General features: G+C 46.0%; 1 protein-coding gene across 1 annotated transcript in view; it reads right to left on the bottom strand.

Moving 5' to 3' along the window:
• The window catches only part of igf1ra (insulin-like growth factor 1a receptor), a 333,731-nt gene that overhangs the window by 276,693 nt on the left and 40,844 nt on the right, over positions 1-16,194 (bottom strand). Inside the window, exon 2 of the mRNA XM_059946664.1 lies at positions 7,616-8,161. Within this exon, the coding sequence (XP_059802647.1) occupies positions 7,616-8,161 (546 nt within the window). The remainder of the gene's footprint in view (positions 1-7,615; positions 8,162-16,194) is intronic.

The raw sequence follows: 16,194 nt of genomic DNA on the forward strand, positions 1-16,194 counted from the left end.
ACAACTGTCTGACACACAGTGATGTAGCCGACTTCGTTCCTCATGTCTCTCAAGCAAGAGGATGGGGCTGCTCACCTACCCAACCTCTTACCCCTTGACCCCTCTCCTTTCTCCTCTACCTCCAGCCCCCACCCCCAGGGGAGGGACTTCTGATGGTGTACAGTCAGCAGTCTCACACAGCATCAAACAAGCAGGGAGGCAGCAAGATCCAGATTCTCAGAGCACACCCCTTCTTAATTCGGTTAATCATTAATCTTTGACATGACCTTGCTTCTGCACTGGGAGAAAAGGAACACTGGACAGCCAAAAGAAACAATTTCCAGCGAAACCACCCTCTCCACACCCTGCTCTTCACCAACACCACGTGCTAACGATGGAAATAACAAAACCTGGACTGCTGGCAGGATGAAACGGAAGGAGGAGACACAGCCACTCAGTAAGTGGAACCCCTACAGGGACAGGAGCTGCTCATAATAGACGGGGAGATGCCAAAAAGGGACACCTGAGATCATCCCCTCCCTCCAGTGTTTGGGGAGGAGTTCTGCCCTCCGAATCCTTCCAAATTCCTCATTTAGCACACCCAAGCCAAGGAAGAGCATTTCCCCTCGCACACAGCTGAACGTCAGAATCCTCTCTCAAGGAGGGAGCTTTGGTTCCAGAATGATGGCCTGCAAAGGGTCAGCAGGCACGTGAACTATCATGGAGTGCCAGGTGATAAGAAGGCATAATGGCAGCAATCAAAACTTTATTAGGAGTTTGAGGATACTCGGTTTGTCACCAAAGTCTCTTGCAAATCTCTACCGGTGCTCCATGGGGAGCACTCTAACTGGATGCCTGGTATGGAGGGGCCACTGCGTGTGATCCAACAAAGCTGCAGAAAGTTGTAAACTCAGCCAGCTCTATGATGGGCCCTGGCATCCCCAGCATCCGGGACATCTTCAAAAGGCCATGCCTCAAAAAGGCAGCATCCATCGTTAGGACATTACCCAAGACATTGCCTACCATCACTCCTACCATCAAGGAGCTGGTACAGGCACCCAATAGGAACAGCTTCTTCCCCTCCACCATCTGATTTCTGAATGGACAATGAACCAATTACACTGTATCACTATTTTTTTTTCTTTTATTTCTCTTTTTGCAATACTTATTTAATTTATATATATATATATACTTATTGTAATTTATAGCTTTTTATTATTATGTATTGCAATGTACTGCTGGTACAATACAACAGATTTCACAGCATATTCCAGCGACGATAACTTGATTCAATCTGATTCAGATCCTGATCATACCCTTTCCCAACACCATGCAGAGACAAGCATACACTCTCCATCCTCTTTGGACACGGGGTAACTGGCATTGCCACACATTCCGGCACCAACACAGCATGCCCATATACTTGGCAGAACAACACAGAGCACGACAGGCAGCTAAACAGCAGAACAGCAACACCCTTTCCTCACTCCCAACAGACACTGGACCTCTGATTTCTGGATACATGACTCAGTAAGATGGGAGGGTTTTATCCCCCTCTCCAGGAGTTAGGGGTCACAGGGTATCATCCAATGTGTAAGACCCCTACTCACTCTTCATTAATGTTACATTTATTTTTCTAAATAGAGCATGGAATAAGTCCTTCTGCCTCTTTAAGCCACTCTGCCCAGCAAACCTTCTGATTTAACCTGAGCCTAAACACAGGACCATTTACAATCACCAATTAACCTGCCAAACGACACGTCATTGGACTGAGGGAGGAAACCGAAGCACCAGGAGGAAACCCATGTGGTCACGGGGAGAACATACGAACTCCTTACAGCCAGCAGTGGGAATTGAACCCAAATCACCTGTACTAGAAAGTGTTGTGCTGGCCGACGCACTACCATTGCAGAGAACTAACGCCTCCATGTCCAGACTGGACCTAGTAAAGATCTAAATTATTGCAGCTGATAATTTGTACAGAATCTCAAGCGACCAACACAGTGCGATCCAATCCGTCTGACAAAGCGGAAATGCTAATGGTTCAGCATCTACCCTAACCTATCGCTCTATACTTGGAGACTTCTGTTGCCATATTCCCTTCATTTCCAGCTTCTGTGTAATCTTTACCTAGGTTACCTGATTCACTGGGAAATATATAAAAAAGATCTGGAAAACCTGCCAGTTCAGTAGCAAAGACCTGAGTGTGCTGGATTATCCGAGGTTTACTGTTCCAACAGATCGTACTGTTCTCATTAGATCCTTTATTGAATATTAGTTGATAGCTTTCCAAAACTCCAAGCCATATAATGACAACTAGGAGAAAGAGAGAGAGAGAAAGAGAAAGAGAAAGAGAGGGAGAGGGAGAGGGAACGAACCGAAGATGGAAACAAGGCTCATAGTGCCAACAAGCAACCTGCTTCATCATGAACAGGCCTGGGAGAGATGACGAAAGGTCGTCCATTGGCCTCCTGTACCTCTCCACGTTGTGGTCATTTCACTGCTGACATTCCGGGCTGCCTTGCCTGTACCGTACGTGTTCAAGTGGGCAAGACTGAAAGCAAAGTCAAGGCCAGCAAGCAAGGACAAGGAGAGGTGACAGGGTCTGTGTTTCTCCTGCCCAGCAAGTCCAGCTTCCTGACAAGTGGGAACAGAAACTGGAAGAGGGGAGCTAAAATTAAACAGTAAATAACCAAGGTCAGAGTTTGCGTCTGCACAATACTTGTCGAGGTTAATCACTGTTCAGCTCCAGCTTCACCCTCGTGGCTTCTGAGAGCAATGAGATTTCTGTTTAGTAACAAGGCAGAGGAACTGATACTAATCTTATAGGGTGGTCCCTTCCTGGGATCCATTTTCTACATCACAAAGGAAGCCTCTGACATGATGGCATGAACATTGATTTCTCAAACTTCCAGTATATTTTTTTCCACAATGTCCTACTCAGGCCTCTTACTTCTTCTCCTCACCTGCCTATCACCTCCTCCTTCACTTTCTCCCATGGTCCACTCTCCTCTCCTATAAGATTCCTTCTCCAGCCCTCTGTCTTTTCCACTCATCACCGCCCAGTTTCTTACTTCACTCCCCTCCTCCATCTACCTGGCTTCACCTCCCATTCCCCCCACCATCTTCTTCTGGCCTCTCCAGCGCTCACGGAAGGTCGCGGCCTGAAATGTCGACTGTTTGTTCGTTTCCATAGATGCCACCTGACCTGCTGAGTTCCTCCAGTGTTTTGTTTGAGTTGCTCTGGATCTCCAGCATCTGCAGGATCTCTTGTGTTTATGCATTACAAGGGAACGCTTGACAAAACCAATGCCACTTTGTCGACGAGGGAAGGCGATCTAAACTGTTATTTTCCATGGATTCTAATGAAATAAGCATCGCACCTTTTGAGGGCACCATGATGAGTTACCCATAATGGACTAACTCCACTTCCAGCATGATCATTAATGTAGAACAGGCTACTTCAAACTGCTAGTCAAATCTAATAAGCACCAAGTTAGGAAAGTGTTTAATTGGAGTAAGGGTAAATATGAAGCTATCAGGCAGGAACTTAGAAGCATAAATTGGGAACAAATGTTCTTGGGGAAATGAACGGCAGAAATATGGCAAATGTTCAGGGGATTTTTGCGTGCAGTTCTGCATAGGTATGTTCCAATGAGACAGGGAAAGGATGGGAGGGTACAGGAACCGTAGTGTACAAAGGCTGTTGAAAATCTAGTCAGGAAGAAAAGCTTACAAAAGGTTCAAAAGACTAGGTAATGATAAAGATCTAGAAGATTATAAGGCCAGCAGGAAGAAGCTTAAGAATTAAATTGGGAGATCCAGAAGGGGCCATGGGAAGGCCTTGGTGAGCAGGATTAAGGAAAACCCCAAGGCATTCTACAAGTATGTGAAGAGCAAGAGAGTAAGATGTGAGAAAATAGGACCAATCAAGTGTGAAAGTGGAAAAGTGTGCATGGAACTGGAGGAGATAGAGGAGGTACTTTGCTTCAGTATTCACTACGAAAGAGGATCTTGGTGATTGTAGAGATGGCTTACAGAGGATTGAAAAGCTTGAGCATGTAGAAGCTTTTGGAAAGCATCAAGTTGGGTAAGTCTCAAGGACCGGACAAAATGTACCCTAGGCTACTGTGGAGGGCGAGGGAGGAGATTGCTGAGCCTCTGGCAATGATCTTTGCATCATCAGTGGGGACGGGAGAGGTTCCAGAGGATTGGAGGGTTGCAGATGTTGTTCCTTTATTCAAGAAAGGGAGTTGAGAGAGCCCAGGAAATTATATACCAGTGTCTTGCTTCAGTGGTTGGTAAGTTGATGGAAAGTTGAGAGGCAGGATTTATGAACATTTGGAGAGGCATAATATGATTAGGAATGGTCAGCATGGCTTTGTCAAAGGCAGGTTGTGCCTTTTGAGCCTGATTGAATTTTTTTGAGGATGTGACTAAACACATTGATGAAGGCAAAGCAGTAGATGTAGAGTATATGGATTTCAGCAAGGCATTTGATAAGGTACCCCATGCAAGACTTATTGAGAAAATAAGGAGGCATGGGATCCAAGGGGACCTGACTTTCTGTATCCAGAACTGGCTTGCCCACAGAAGGCAAAGAGTGGTTGTAGACAGGTCATATTCTGCATGGAGGCCAGTGACCGGTGGTGCCTCAGGGATTATTTGTTGATGACACAAAGGTTGGGGGTGCTGTGGATAGTGTGGAGGGCTGTCAGTGGCTACAGCAGGACATCGATAGGATGCAAAACTGGGCTGAGAAGTGGCAGATGGAGTTCAACCCAGGTAAGTGTGAGATGATTCATTTTGGTAGGTCAAATATGATGGCAGAATATAGTATTAATGGTAAGGCTCTTGGCAGCGTGGAGGATCAGAGGGATCTTGGGGTCCTAGTCTATAGGACACTCAAAGCTGCTGCGCAGGTTGACTCTGTGGTTAAGAAGGCATACGGTGTATTGGCCTTCTTCAATTGTGGGATTGAGTTCAAGAGCCGAGAGGTAATGTTGCAGCTATATAGGACCCTGGTCAGACCCCACTTGAGAGTATTGTGCTCAGTTCTGGTCACCTCACTACAAAAAGGATGTGGAAACTACAGATATAGAAAGGGTGCAGAGGAGATTTACAAGGATGTTGTCTGGATTGGGGAGCATGCCTTATGAGAATAGGTTGAGTGAACTTGGCCTTTTCTCCTTGGAGTGATGGAGGATGAGGGGTGACATGATTGAGGTGTATAAGATGATGAGAGGCATTAATCGTGTTGATAGTCAGAGGCTTTTTCCCAGGGTTGAAATGGCTATCACAAGAGGGCATAGTTTTAAGGTCTTGAAAGCAGGTATAGAGGAGACGTCAGGGGTAGGTTTTTTTTTAAAAAACACAGAGAGTGCTGAGTGCGTGGAATGGGCTGCCGGCGATGGTGGTGAAGGCAGATACAATAAGGTCTTTTAAGAGACTCCTGGATAGGTACATGGAGCTTAAAAATAGAGGGCCATGGGTAATTTCTAAAGTACACGCTTGGTACAGTATTGTGGGCCGAAGGGCCTGTATTGTGCTGTAGGTTTTCTAAGTCACTCAGCTGCTTGAAATCTACAGAGAAATATCCCACAGAAAGACAAGCCACAGAACATAGCATGGGTTCTGGTCAAGAATTCTGCCTTCAAAGTCACCACACCAAATCAAATAACAGAGCCATTCCACAGGCACATTGTTCTTATCTATGCCATGGCACATCACGGTCACATTTCGGTCAACTAGTGCCTGCACTTTGATAGTTCACCTGCTTCAGGGTCAGCTCCTGAACACTGAGTTCACATTACACAACATAGAACACTACTTACTGATGGCTGCAGGTTCTTTTAGTTGCACACTCTCAGGTGTCCACCTCTGTTGAACTATTCCACTCAAAATCAAAAGCAAATCGCTCCAATGTCACTTCAGGAAACAGGGAATATCATACTTTTTGTATTTCCCAAGGTTTACAGAACCCTCTGTAATTCCGATACTCAGTCCTCCAACTCTGGAAGTTTCAAGTATTACAATCCATGTTATTTCATGAACAAAGTCACCGGTAGGTATGAAGCAGTATCTTTATTCAACAAAATGAGACACAGCAGGCGTCATATGGAGATCCTTTCAGAGGAAGAAGGTCTACTCAACCCAACACTACACAACATTTAGATGCTAAAATTCAAAGAGCAACTCAGGACAATTCCACAGTTACAAGGCATCCACAATGCTGCCTTTCACACTTCCCTCTTCGCACCCACACTACAGACACCCAAATGACATCCAAATAGAGGACTTAAATTGCCAATTAGCAGTGGTTCACGGTTCTTAGGAACTCGTTGTTCAGAGCTACATCTTAAATTTAATCTACAGTCCATATTCAGATCCGAAGATTGGTGGCTGAAGTTATTTGCTATTTGTGCTAACCACAAAAAACGCTCTAACACGCCAACACTGGAAGTTCCAAATATTGAAGTCTAATTTGCTGCACAATGACACCAGTTCTGTGCTTCAACTGAACTGCAATTCAAGTTTCTAAAAGAAATTCACCATTTAAAACAAAGCAGATACAAAACCGCACAATGGTTGTCTTTCATTTGTAATGCAAAAATATTTATCACAAGAATCTATAAAATTACAACTGAACAATGAATATGCCAGCTGCTGAACTGGAGTTGGAGGTGGGGGAAGAGGGAGAGGGGTTATAGAAAGCTGTCACAAAACAGCATTCACTGAAGGGTCAGACTTCAATCAGCTGACCAACCAGTGGACGCTACATCAAGACCAATCCCCACCCAAGTAGCTAAGCAACATTCTTATGGAGAACAGAGGTCAATCAGAGTTGGGAGCTCAATTCTTGCAACTTCAGCTCATTAACCCGAGATATACAAGGGGGTACTTGGAAGGCTGCTGTCATCACAAGATCCGGTGACAAATACTACCCAACATCCAGGAATTTATACCCAGATTCCAACTGCATTTGCTTAAAACAGGGCTGACCAAATTAGCCCCATGAAACAGAGGAAGCAGGGAAAGGCAAGGTAAGGTTTTGACTTCCACCCTCCCCATAAATAACCCTAGTTGGGAAACAAGTCCTGGGGAGGTACGGGGAAAGGGTGCTGGAGGATTAACCGAGCAAGTCATCCCAGTGCTGGGATTCCTGGAAAATGCCCAGTTAGAGAGTGTGGTGGGGGGGAACTAAAGAGCTATTAGGAAAGAAGGTTAATATCTCCACAAGGAGAGCCATACACGGACAGGATTTATAGAAAACAACCTCTGCAAGGATTGAGCAGCTTGGGGAAGGGATGAGGTATGGTTTCTTTCACCTGTTTCTGGCAAAACCGCAAATGTGGTCAAGCACGAACAGCACTTCTTGGAATAACTGTACCCAAACAGACAACACAAAAGGGGCACGGGCAGTACTTCAACAGGAACGTGATTCACAAAGTAGCCAGCAAAGAACACCACAGCACCTGAGGTGGATGGAAGCCCTACTCCACTGCGGGAATGGTGACAGAACAAGCTTCTGACTAGGTCACACACTTGGGAGCTGATAGAGACCATATGCAAATTCAAACAATCACTGATGCTCAAGAATGGCAGAACCACCAAATAGAGAGAGAGGTCAGCCTACCTTTCTGGCAGTGGTTGGCACTCCAGCAGCGATAGTTGTACAGACTGCTCACACTGGTCTTCACGCACAGCGGGCGATCCTCCATGGTTCCCGGACAGACATCCCCACACTCGTTCTGCTGCTTATTCCGATCGATGTAATTATTTTCCACAGAATCCAGGATGAAGGACCAGTCAATGGTGGACAGGTAACAGAGGTCGTGGTTTTTCTCAATCCGCACGGCGCCACGCGTGATATTCTGCAGACTGTACAGTCCGATCTCCTTCAGGTGAGTCATTTCAAAGATGACCAGTGCGTAGTTGAAGAACAGGCGGACGCCCCGGATGACAGCGAGATTGGGGAAGAGATCCCGCAACGTCTCAAGCCCGTAGACGCGGTAGAGCAGCAGGTACTCCGTGATGACGGTCAGCTTTGGGAATCGCAGGGCACGGAAGTCCTCTGCCTTGCCAGTGATGAGCAGGATTTGCAGGTAGCCCTCAATGATGGTGCAGTTCTCCAGCTGCCGCAGATCCGACACCTGGTTCCTAATATCCATGCCGTTGCATACTGGAAGAGAAATGAAGCAATTAGTGTCACTCCTCTCATTCTCTGCCATTGACCACAACAGTCAGGAAACAAAAATGCCCCAGCCCACTAAACATCAGGCGAGACTGAGACTGAGAACCTGCCCAACACAAGGCAGATCTTACCCGAGACAGGACAGAGGGGAATTGTACCATTATTTCAGTGCGGAAAGGAAAACGAGGTCTGCCAAACCAACTAGACTCAAAAGATCAAAATCCAAATAATAACTGTACAGTAGCGTAGCAGCTAGTGTAATTTTTCACAACACCAGCCATCAGAGTTCAATCCCCGTCACTATCTCTCAGGAGTCTGATCATTCTCCCCTGGTCACGTGCTCAGGTTTGAGTTGGAGTTGTGGACATACCATGTTGCCAGTGGAAGCGTGGTGCTGCTCGCTGGCTACCCCCAGCACACCCTCAGACTGTCTTGGCCACAGATGCAAACGACCCATTTTACTGCCTGCTTCGATGTACGTGTGACAAACGAAGCTAATCGCTAAACTGCCACGGCCTGCTCTGCCGCTGCCATGAGGCCACACTCAGGTTGGAGGAGCAACCCCTAATATATTCCATCTGGACAGTCTCTAAACTGATGACATGAACATTGATTTCTCAATCTTCCAGTAATTTCACTTCCCCCCCCACCCCCACTTCACCATTCCCATTTCCCTCTCTTACCTCACCATATCTCTTTACTTCCCTCTGGTGCTCCTCCCCTTCTGTCCTCTATGAGATTCCCCCTTCTCCAGCCCTGTATCTCTTTCACTAATCAACTTCATAGCTCTTTACTTCACCCCCCCCCCCCACTTCCTGGTTTCACTTATCACCTACCACCTTGTACTTCTTCCTCCCCACCTCCCACCTTCTTATTCTGACTTCCCAACTCTTTTTTTGCCAGTCCTGATGAAGGGTCTCAGCCCAAAACGTCCACTCTTTTCCATAGGTGCTGCCTGGCCTGCTGAATTCCTCCAGCATTTTGTGTGTGTGTGTGTGTGTGTGTTACTTTGATTTCCAGCATCTGCCAATTTTCTCTTTGTTTCTAATCTGCTAAACCCAGTAAAAACAGAAGTCATTACAGCATGGTGTCCTTGACTGGCAAAGAGCAACTTCAAACATCTGAGAGACCTGCACTGTACTTCGGGCTCATCCTGAGAGATTTACTGCCAAGTTGTTTCTATTTTTAGGGGATAGTGCCAAAATGCAACTCTCAGGCAAGGATTTCCTGCACTAATGCACAATTAGAATCCACTGAAGCAAATCGGCTGTGATGAAAACCTCTCCTGAAGCTCGCTGTTAAGACGTGGCCAACAATGTCTGAGGTTGCACCTACGATAGCTCTAATATCTGAGGGTGCATAACAACCCCCCCCCCCCCCACAACAAGAGCTCACGCCAGTCGCGGCAGTGCCTCACTGAGCTGCACTGACCGAACGAGCCCAGCGGTGCTGCTAATCTCAGCCAAGCAGCCGCATGGTTATCATTTAATGGGTCTTACTGGGAGATGAAGAGAACAGCCAGGACTCCCACTGATTTCTTTCCAGCGATTCATGCTGGCAACAACTGTGTGAATGAGAGAAGATACAGCTTAGTTGCCAAGTCCAAGGACAATAAACTTTGCTGGGTGCAGACGGAATTAGTTTACACAACTCTCACTGGCTCCGCTTCCACTTCATAAACTCATCCAAAATTCTCCAAATTGCATCCTAAATCACCAGGGCTTCTCACCATCCTACATCCTCTTATAGATGATCTTAAACACAGTTTTGAATGGCTGTATGGCAAGGTCTCCCTCCAGCTCGTCCCCCCATCCTTTCAAACTCACAGAGATCCTCCAGCTCCCTGCCACAACATTCACCTGTCCCTCACTATTGGGAGCTACCAATGAGACCATTCCCTCAAAGACATACCCTCAGACACCCCCTTTGTCCACTGCCACCACCTTCCTAATTTGCCTCCTTTTAACATCTTTCTGTGACTTGGTATGTCACCAAAGACTCTCACAAGTTTCTACAGATGTACTGTGGGCGGCAGTCTAACTGGTTTCACCACCGTCTGGTGTGGAGGGGCTGCAGCACAGCATCGGAAAAAGCTGCGGAAGGCCGTAAGCTCAGTCGCTCCATCGTGGCCGTTAGCCTCCCCGGCATCGAGGACATCTTCAAAAGGTGATGCCTCAAAAAGGTGGCATCCATCAATAAGGGACCCCATCACCCAGATACAGAGAAGGTACAAGAGCCTGAAGACAAACAGACACACACACATGATTCAGGAACAGCTCTGCCATCTGATTTCTGAATGGAAAATGAGCTCATGAACATTACCTCACTGCTTATTTAACTACTTTTATATATATATATATATAAAAAACACTTCTTCTTCGGTTGTCCATTGGAATCTGATGATGACGTCCACTCCTTTAACGGTGAGATCTTTGATGACCATACAGTCCTATCCTGGACCCACGAGCTCTATCGCAGGTGGGACATGCATATGTGGTGGTAGTGATGGCAACCATGGCTGCATTTCTCCTGGCTCTCTTCTGCTGTCTTCTGGTCGATCTTTCCATCTCCAGAATACGAACCCCATCCCTACACAGCTGTCGCCAAGTGTTACGGTCAGCAGCAACATCCTCCAGGTCCTCGGGTCTGATATTGCACTTTCTTAAAGCATTCTTCATCTGATCCTTACAGCGCTTCTTCGGCCCTCCAGCTGGACGTCAGTCATGATGTAGCTGGCCGTTTAACACTCTCAGATCCTTTTGGCTGTGGACTTCAACGCGAGAGTGGGACGGAACAGCAGGATATGGAGTGGAGTGCCAGGTAGGCATGGTATTGGCAAGGTGAATGCAAATGGCATGAGGCTAGCTACTCTTTGCTCTGAGCATAACCTTACCATAACCAACACCATCTTCCAGCAGAAGGCAAAATATAAGACCTCGTGGATGCACTAAACATTGGCACATGATCGACTTTCATCACTGTGAGATGTAGTGACATCAAGGATGTTCTCATCACCCGTGCCACGAGAGGTGCAGAGTGCTGGACTGACCATCGTATGATTGTGGCCAAGCTCCATATGAAAGTGCGTCCCCCCCCTTGCGGCTGCAAAAGCCCAATATATAAACACACACATACAAACACATACATAGTTACTGTAATTCACAGTTTTTATAAAGTATTGCATTGTACCGCTGCTATGTATTTTCACAGCATATGCTGGTGATATTAAACCCAATTCTGATGCTTTGCTGGTGACCAAAGAAACTAGATTGATATCTTTTGGGGATTATGAGGATGGGGGGGGGGGGGGGGTGATCAACATAGTTGTAGTTAGTAAAGTTGCTGCCAGATTGCAGAGCAACCTCAGGTGCTGTCTATGTGAAGTTTGCGTGTTCCACAGGACTGCCTTGGTTTCCTCAGGTTGCTCCAGTTTCATCCCAATGTTGTGAGGATTGGCGATTTAACATTGTGCATGCCCCACCCGGTGTACAGGTAGGTGGCAGAATGGGGGCGATGGGGCAGGAGTCGATGGGAGATTGCTAACAATGGGATTGGTGCAAGAATACTGCAGATGGTGGTCAAAACAGGCTTGATGGGCTGAATAGCCTTTTTCCATTCTGTATCTCTTAATAGGGAAATGACAGGGTGGGCATCAACATTTTTTCCCTTTGCTGGACAATCTCAAATGAGTGGACACAGTCACGAGATTAAATTAATTACTTCAATCTGAGGTGCACAGGAACTTTGTCCAGAGTGTGGTGAATTGTGAATTCCCTGTCCTGGAGGGCTACAGAGGCTGGATCTTTGGGGGTGCTTAAAGATGAGTTATAAACTTTTTTTGGGGGGGGGGGAAGATTGACAAAATTGATGCCTACTTCTAGTTGTTAACTTGAGGAATCCAGAGGAACATGTCCACAGATCCCTGAAAGTTGCCTCACAGGTAGATAAGGTAGTTAAGAAAGCTTATGGGGTGTTTGCTTTCATAAGTCGAGGGGTAGAGTTTAAGAAACGCGAGGTAATGATGCAGCTCTATAAAATTCTAGTTAGGCCACACTTGGAGTACTGTGTCCAGTTCTGGTCGCCTCACTATAGGAAGGATGTGGAAGCATTGGAAAGGGTATAGAGGAGATTTACCAGGATGCTGCCTGGTTTAGAGAGTATGGATTATGATCAGAGATTAAGGGAGCTAGGGCTTTACTCTTTGGAGAGAAGGAGGATGAGAGGAGACATGATAGAGGTGTACAAGATATTAAGAGGAATAGACAGAGTGGACAGCCAGCGCCTCTTCCCCAGGGCACCACTGCTCGGTACAAGAGGACACGGCTTTAAGGTAAGGGGAGGGAAGTTCAAGGGGGATATTAGAGGAAGGTTTTTGGTGCGTGGTTGGTGCGTGGAATGCACTGCCTGAGTCAGTGGTGGACGCAGATACACTAGTGAAGTTTAAGAGACGACTAGACAGGTATATGGAGGAATTTAAGGTGGGGGATTATATGGGAGGCAGGTTTTGAGGGTCGGCACAACATTGTGGGCCGAAGGACCTGTAATGTGCTGTACTATTCTATGTTTTAAAGCCCAAAATCAGCAGTGCAGAAACTACTAAGATGCAAAGGACAGAAATTAGATACAGGCCAGTCTCTGATTACAAATGCCTGTTTCACTGACTCCCAAATAAGATCCTTTAGCATCAGTTTACTCAAAAGTTCTACCTGCATACAAATGTTTGCTGCGTTGAATGGTAGAAATGGTACTCTCTGCCTCTCCCGCTGTGTCTCGCCTTTTAGTCAAATTTCTTTCAGACCTGCGTTTTTGACGTCATTCATTACAATAGATGTCGTGGCAGTACAGTTACCACACCGGGTGATTTTGCACATCTTGAGCATGCGCAGAACCCCCCTCAAAAAAAATCAATAGACACTCTAGCAAACTGTTCAATTTTATCGCATCTGATACCAGCGTACTCTGCTGTTTACATAACACAAGGCTCCTGCAAAATCAGATCTTTATCACGTATAAATGGCTGTCTTCACATGACATTATTCCTATCACTGCACAGCCTATCATTGGGAAGTGTCAGAGAAGGCAGCGTTCTTGTCTCTCGTGGAATGAGCCCCTTGACTTTAATTATATGTTCCATAAGTTGAATTAATAAGCGCTCATTGTTTTGTTCCCTTTCCTCCTAAACGCGTCATCATAGTAAATCAGACTGGTGTTGTACACAATGATACAGCTTCATCACGAGTTTGCATTAACCCAGTCCAAGTTAATGTCATTACTACCTATGACAATCCTATAACCAAATGAACCTTGCCCAGCCACTTAAAAGTGGATTCGTACAAGCCTTACACCACCTCAGAATTTCTTGTCACACTTTGCTTGAATTGGGCACAACTGCTTACTGTGATGCAGGAGGCCATTCCGTCCATCGTGTACCAGCACGGCAGTCCAGTCTTCTGGAAGAACTCATGCAATTCGAGCAGCATCGTAGGAGAGAAACCTGATGCGGGGTTTCAACCTGAAGCTTTGACAATTCCTTTCCTCCCAGAAGCTGCTTGACTCGCTGAATTCTTCCAGCACATTCCGGCATCAGCAGCCTCTGCTGTCTCCCCTCCTATCAGTTCTTTTCTCCATTTCCCAAACTCCCGTAACTTGTTCCCTCTCACTTGCCATTGGACTCTTTTCATTCATCTTACCACCCGCCGACATCTGGAATATCATCCAAATACACCTGGGGGCCATTCAGCCCTTCAAACCTGCCCCACAATTCAATATGATCACAGGTGGTCTGTCCCAGTCAATCTCACCACCTTTAATTCAGAATCAAAACCAGGTGTCATGAAATTTGTTGACCTTGCGGCAGCAGTACATTGCAATACATAATAAAAACTAAATTGAAGTATATAATTATACACAGGTACGTATAAAATTTTGGAATAATTTGTATGGGTGGCTTGTAAAGCAGTTTCTGCACTGTATCTCAAAGCATGTGACACTAATGAACCAATTATAAATTTAGACCTCACAACCTGCGAGGGTAGACAACTCCCACTGAGGGTGATTTACAGTGGACAATCAACCGCACAGCGGAAGAAAACGGGAGCACCTGGTGGGGAGGTTACGCAGTTACAGGGAGAACACGCAAACGCCACATAAACAGCACCTGACCCGAGATCAAGACGGAAGTCGGATCTCTATAACTGCACCGTAGAGAGTAAACCTAATTTAAAGAACCATTCAATGACGAGGGTGGCACAGGATAAGCATGAAGGTAAACTAAATGAAGCAACACCAATTAATTGAAACTCAAAAGTGCAAACAGTGGGCTCAAGATTCACATTATAAATCGACTCAGTGGCAACCCAGTTGAATTTGGGTTTCTGTCTACATAAAGAACTCAGTGATGAATCACAGGCTGAGGAAATATAGGTCAGGGGCTGTGCATGATGCAATACTCTTCTCATCACTGCCCTCCCCACATGCACACACTGGGTGCATGTACCAGCCTCAGAATTAACATTCTGCGCTGTGACCTGACCAGGAGCTCACTTGCTGTGTCTAAGCGGGCTTTAATCTGCAGCAGCAGGATTCAATTTACATCAGTGAATAAAAATTGAACGTAAGCCAGCCGTGTAAACTGGTTATTTTGTTAAATCAGTCGCACAACTCAATTAATTCTCGTTCAACCAACCCCCCCCCCCTCAATTTTTTAAAAAATCAATTATTATCTGGGATGGGGAGAATCCAAAAGGGGAGGTAGTTTTTTCTTTCTTATCTTCAGCTCTTCTTGCAGGAGTTCCACAGGCATTTGGTATCTGTGGTACCTTGCTCATTTAAAAAAATAACAGGAGTTCAGAGACTTTGGTTGCCAGGATATTCGATTAGGCAAGGGAGAGTGTGGCTCATTTTGCAAAGACGAGTACTTCACGCAAACAAGCAAGTGAGAAAACTGAGCTTACAATCCCCTGCCACACCCCCCCCCCCTTTTCCGGTCCTGCCGGAATTGAGGAATCCAACCTCCGTATAGACCAGGAACTGAACCTGGAAGCACATGGGCTTGGGCTTGTACAATTCACCAGGCAGTGCGTGAGATCTGAACACTTGAAACAGAAATACTGTCTTTTTTATTCAGCCCATAAGATTCTGGCCTTGCTGCCAAAAAAAAACTGAAAGGTGCTAATTCCATAACATCTTCATTTGCGCATGAACCAGATTCCTGAAGCAGACAAAGAAAATGTCACATAAGATTCAAGGCTTTCACACCTTGCTATGCAAATTTTAAAAATCTATTAAACAAATTTTACACAAGCAATAAGTAGAGAAAAAAATTCCTGGCAAAGATTCAAAACAAAATGGAATTATGCGAGACACTTTAACTACATCTTACTAATAAACAGGTTTTTTTCAGCCCCCACTCTCACCCACACCATGGTTCTTGGTGGGCTTTCTACATAAACAGGGAAAGCTCAGTGTCATGGTGCAGTGCTGCTTCGTAACAGCAAGTTCAATCCTGAGCTCTGGTGTTGTCTGTGTGGAGTCTGCACGCTCTCCCTGAAACCGAGGGAGTCTCCCTCCCCAGGGTGTTCCAGCTTCCTCCCACACCCCTGACGTGATGGCTGGTGTGTTAATTGGCTTTTGGAAATACTGCCGGGGCAGAAACAGTTGCACAGAAATTTAGCAAGTGGATGGGTTTGTTCTTTGACTCGCATAAACTCAATGGGTCAAATAACCCCCAAGTTGTAGAGGAATATACAGACATTAATTTGTAGTATAATACCAGGCCCACTACATAGAAATCTAGACCACCTTGCAAATGGAGGTTCTGCACTGTCTCAGGTAACACACACAAAACGCTAGAGGAACTCAGCAGGCCAGGCAGTATCTATGGAAAGAGTACAGTCGACGTTTCAGGCCGAGACCCTTCGGCAGGATCTCTGCCCAGAATGTCAACTGTACTTCTCATAGATGCTGCCTTTCCTGCTGAGATCTCTCAGCAGTGTGTGTGGATTTCCAGCATCTGTAGATAC

This window comes from Hypanus sabinus, chromosome 21 (genome assembly GCF_030144855.1).
Source record: "Hypanus sabinus isolate sHypSab1 chromosome 21, sHypSab1.hap1, whole genome shotgun sequence".
Lineage (NCBI taxonomy): Eukaryota > Metazoa > Chordata > Chondrichthyes > Myliobatiformes > Dasyatidae > Hypanus > Hypanus sabinus.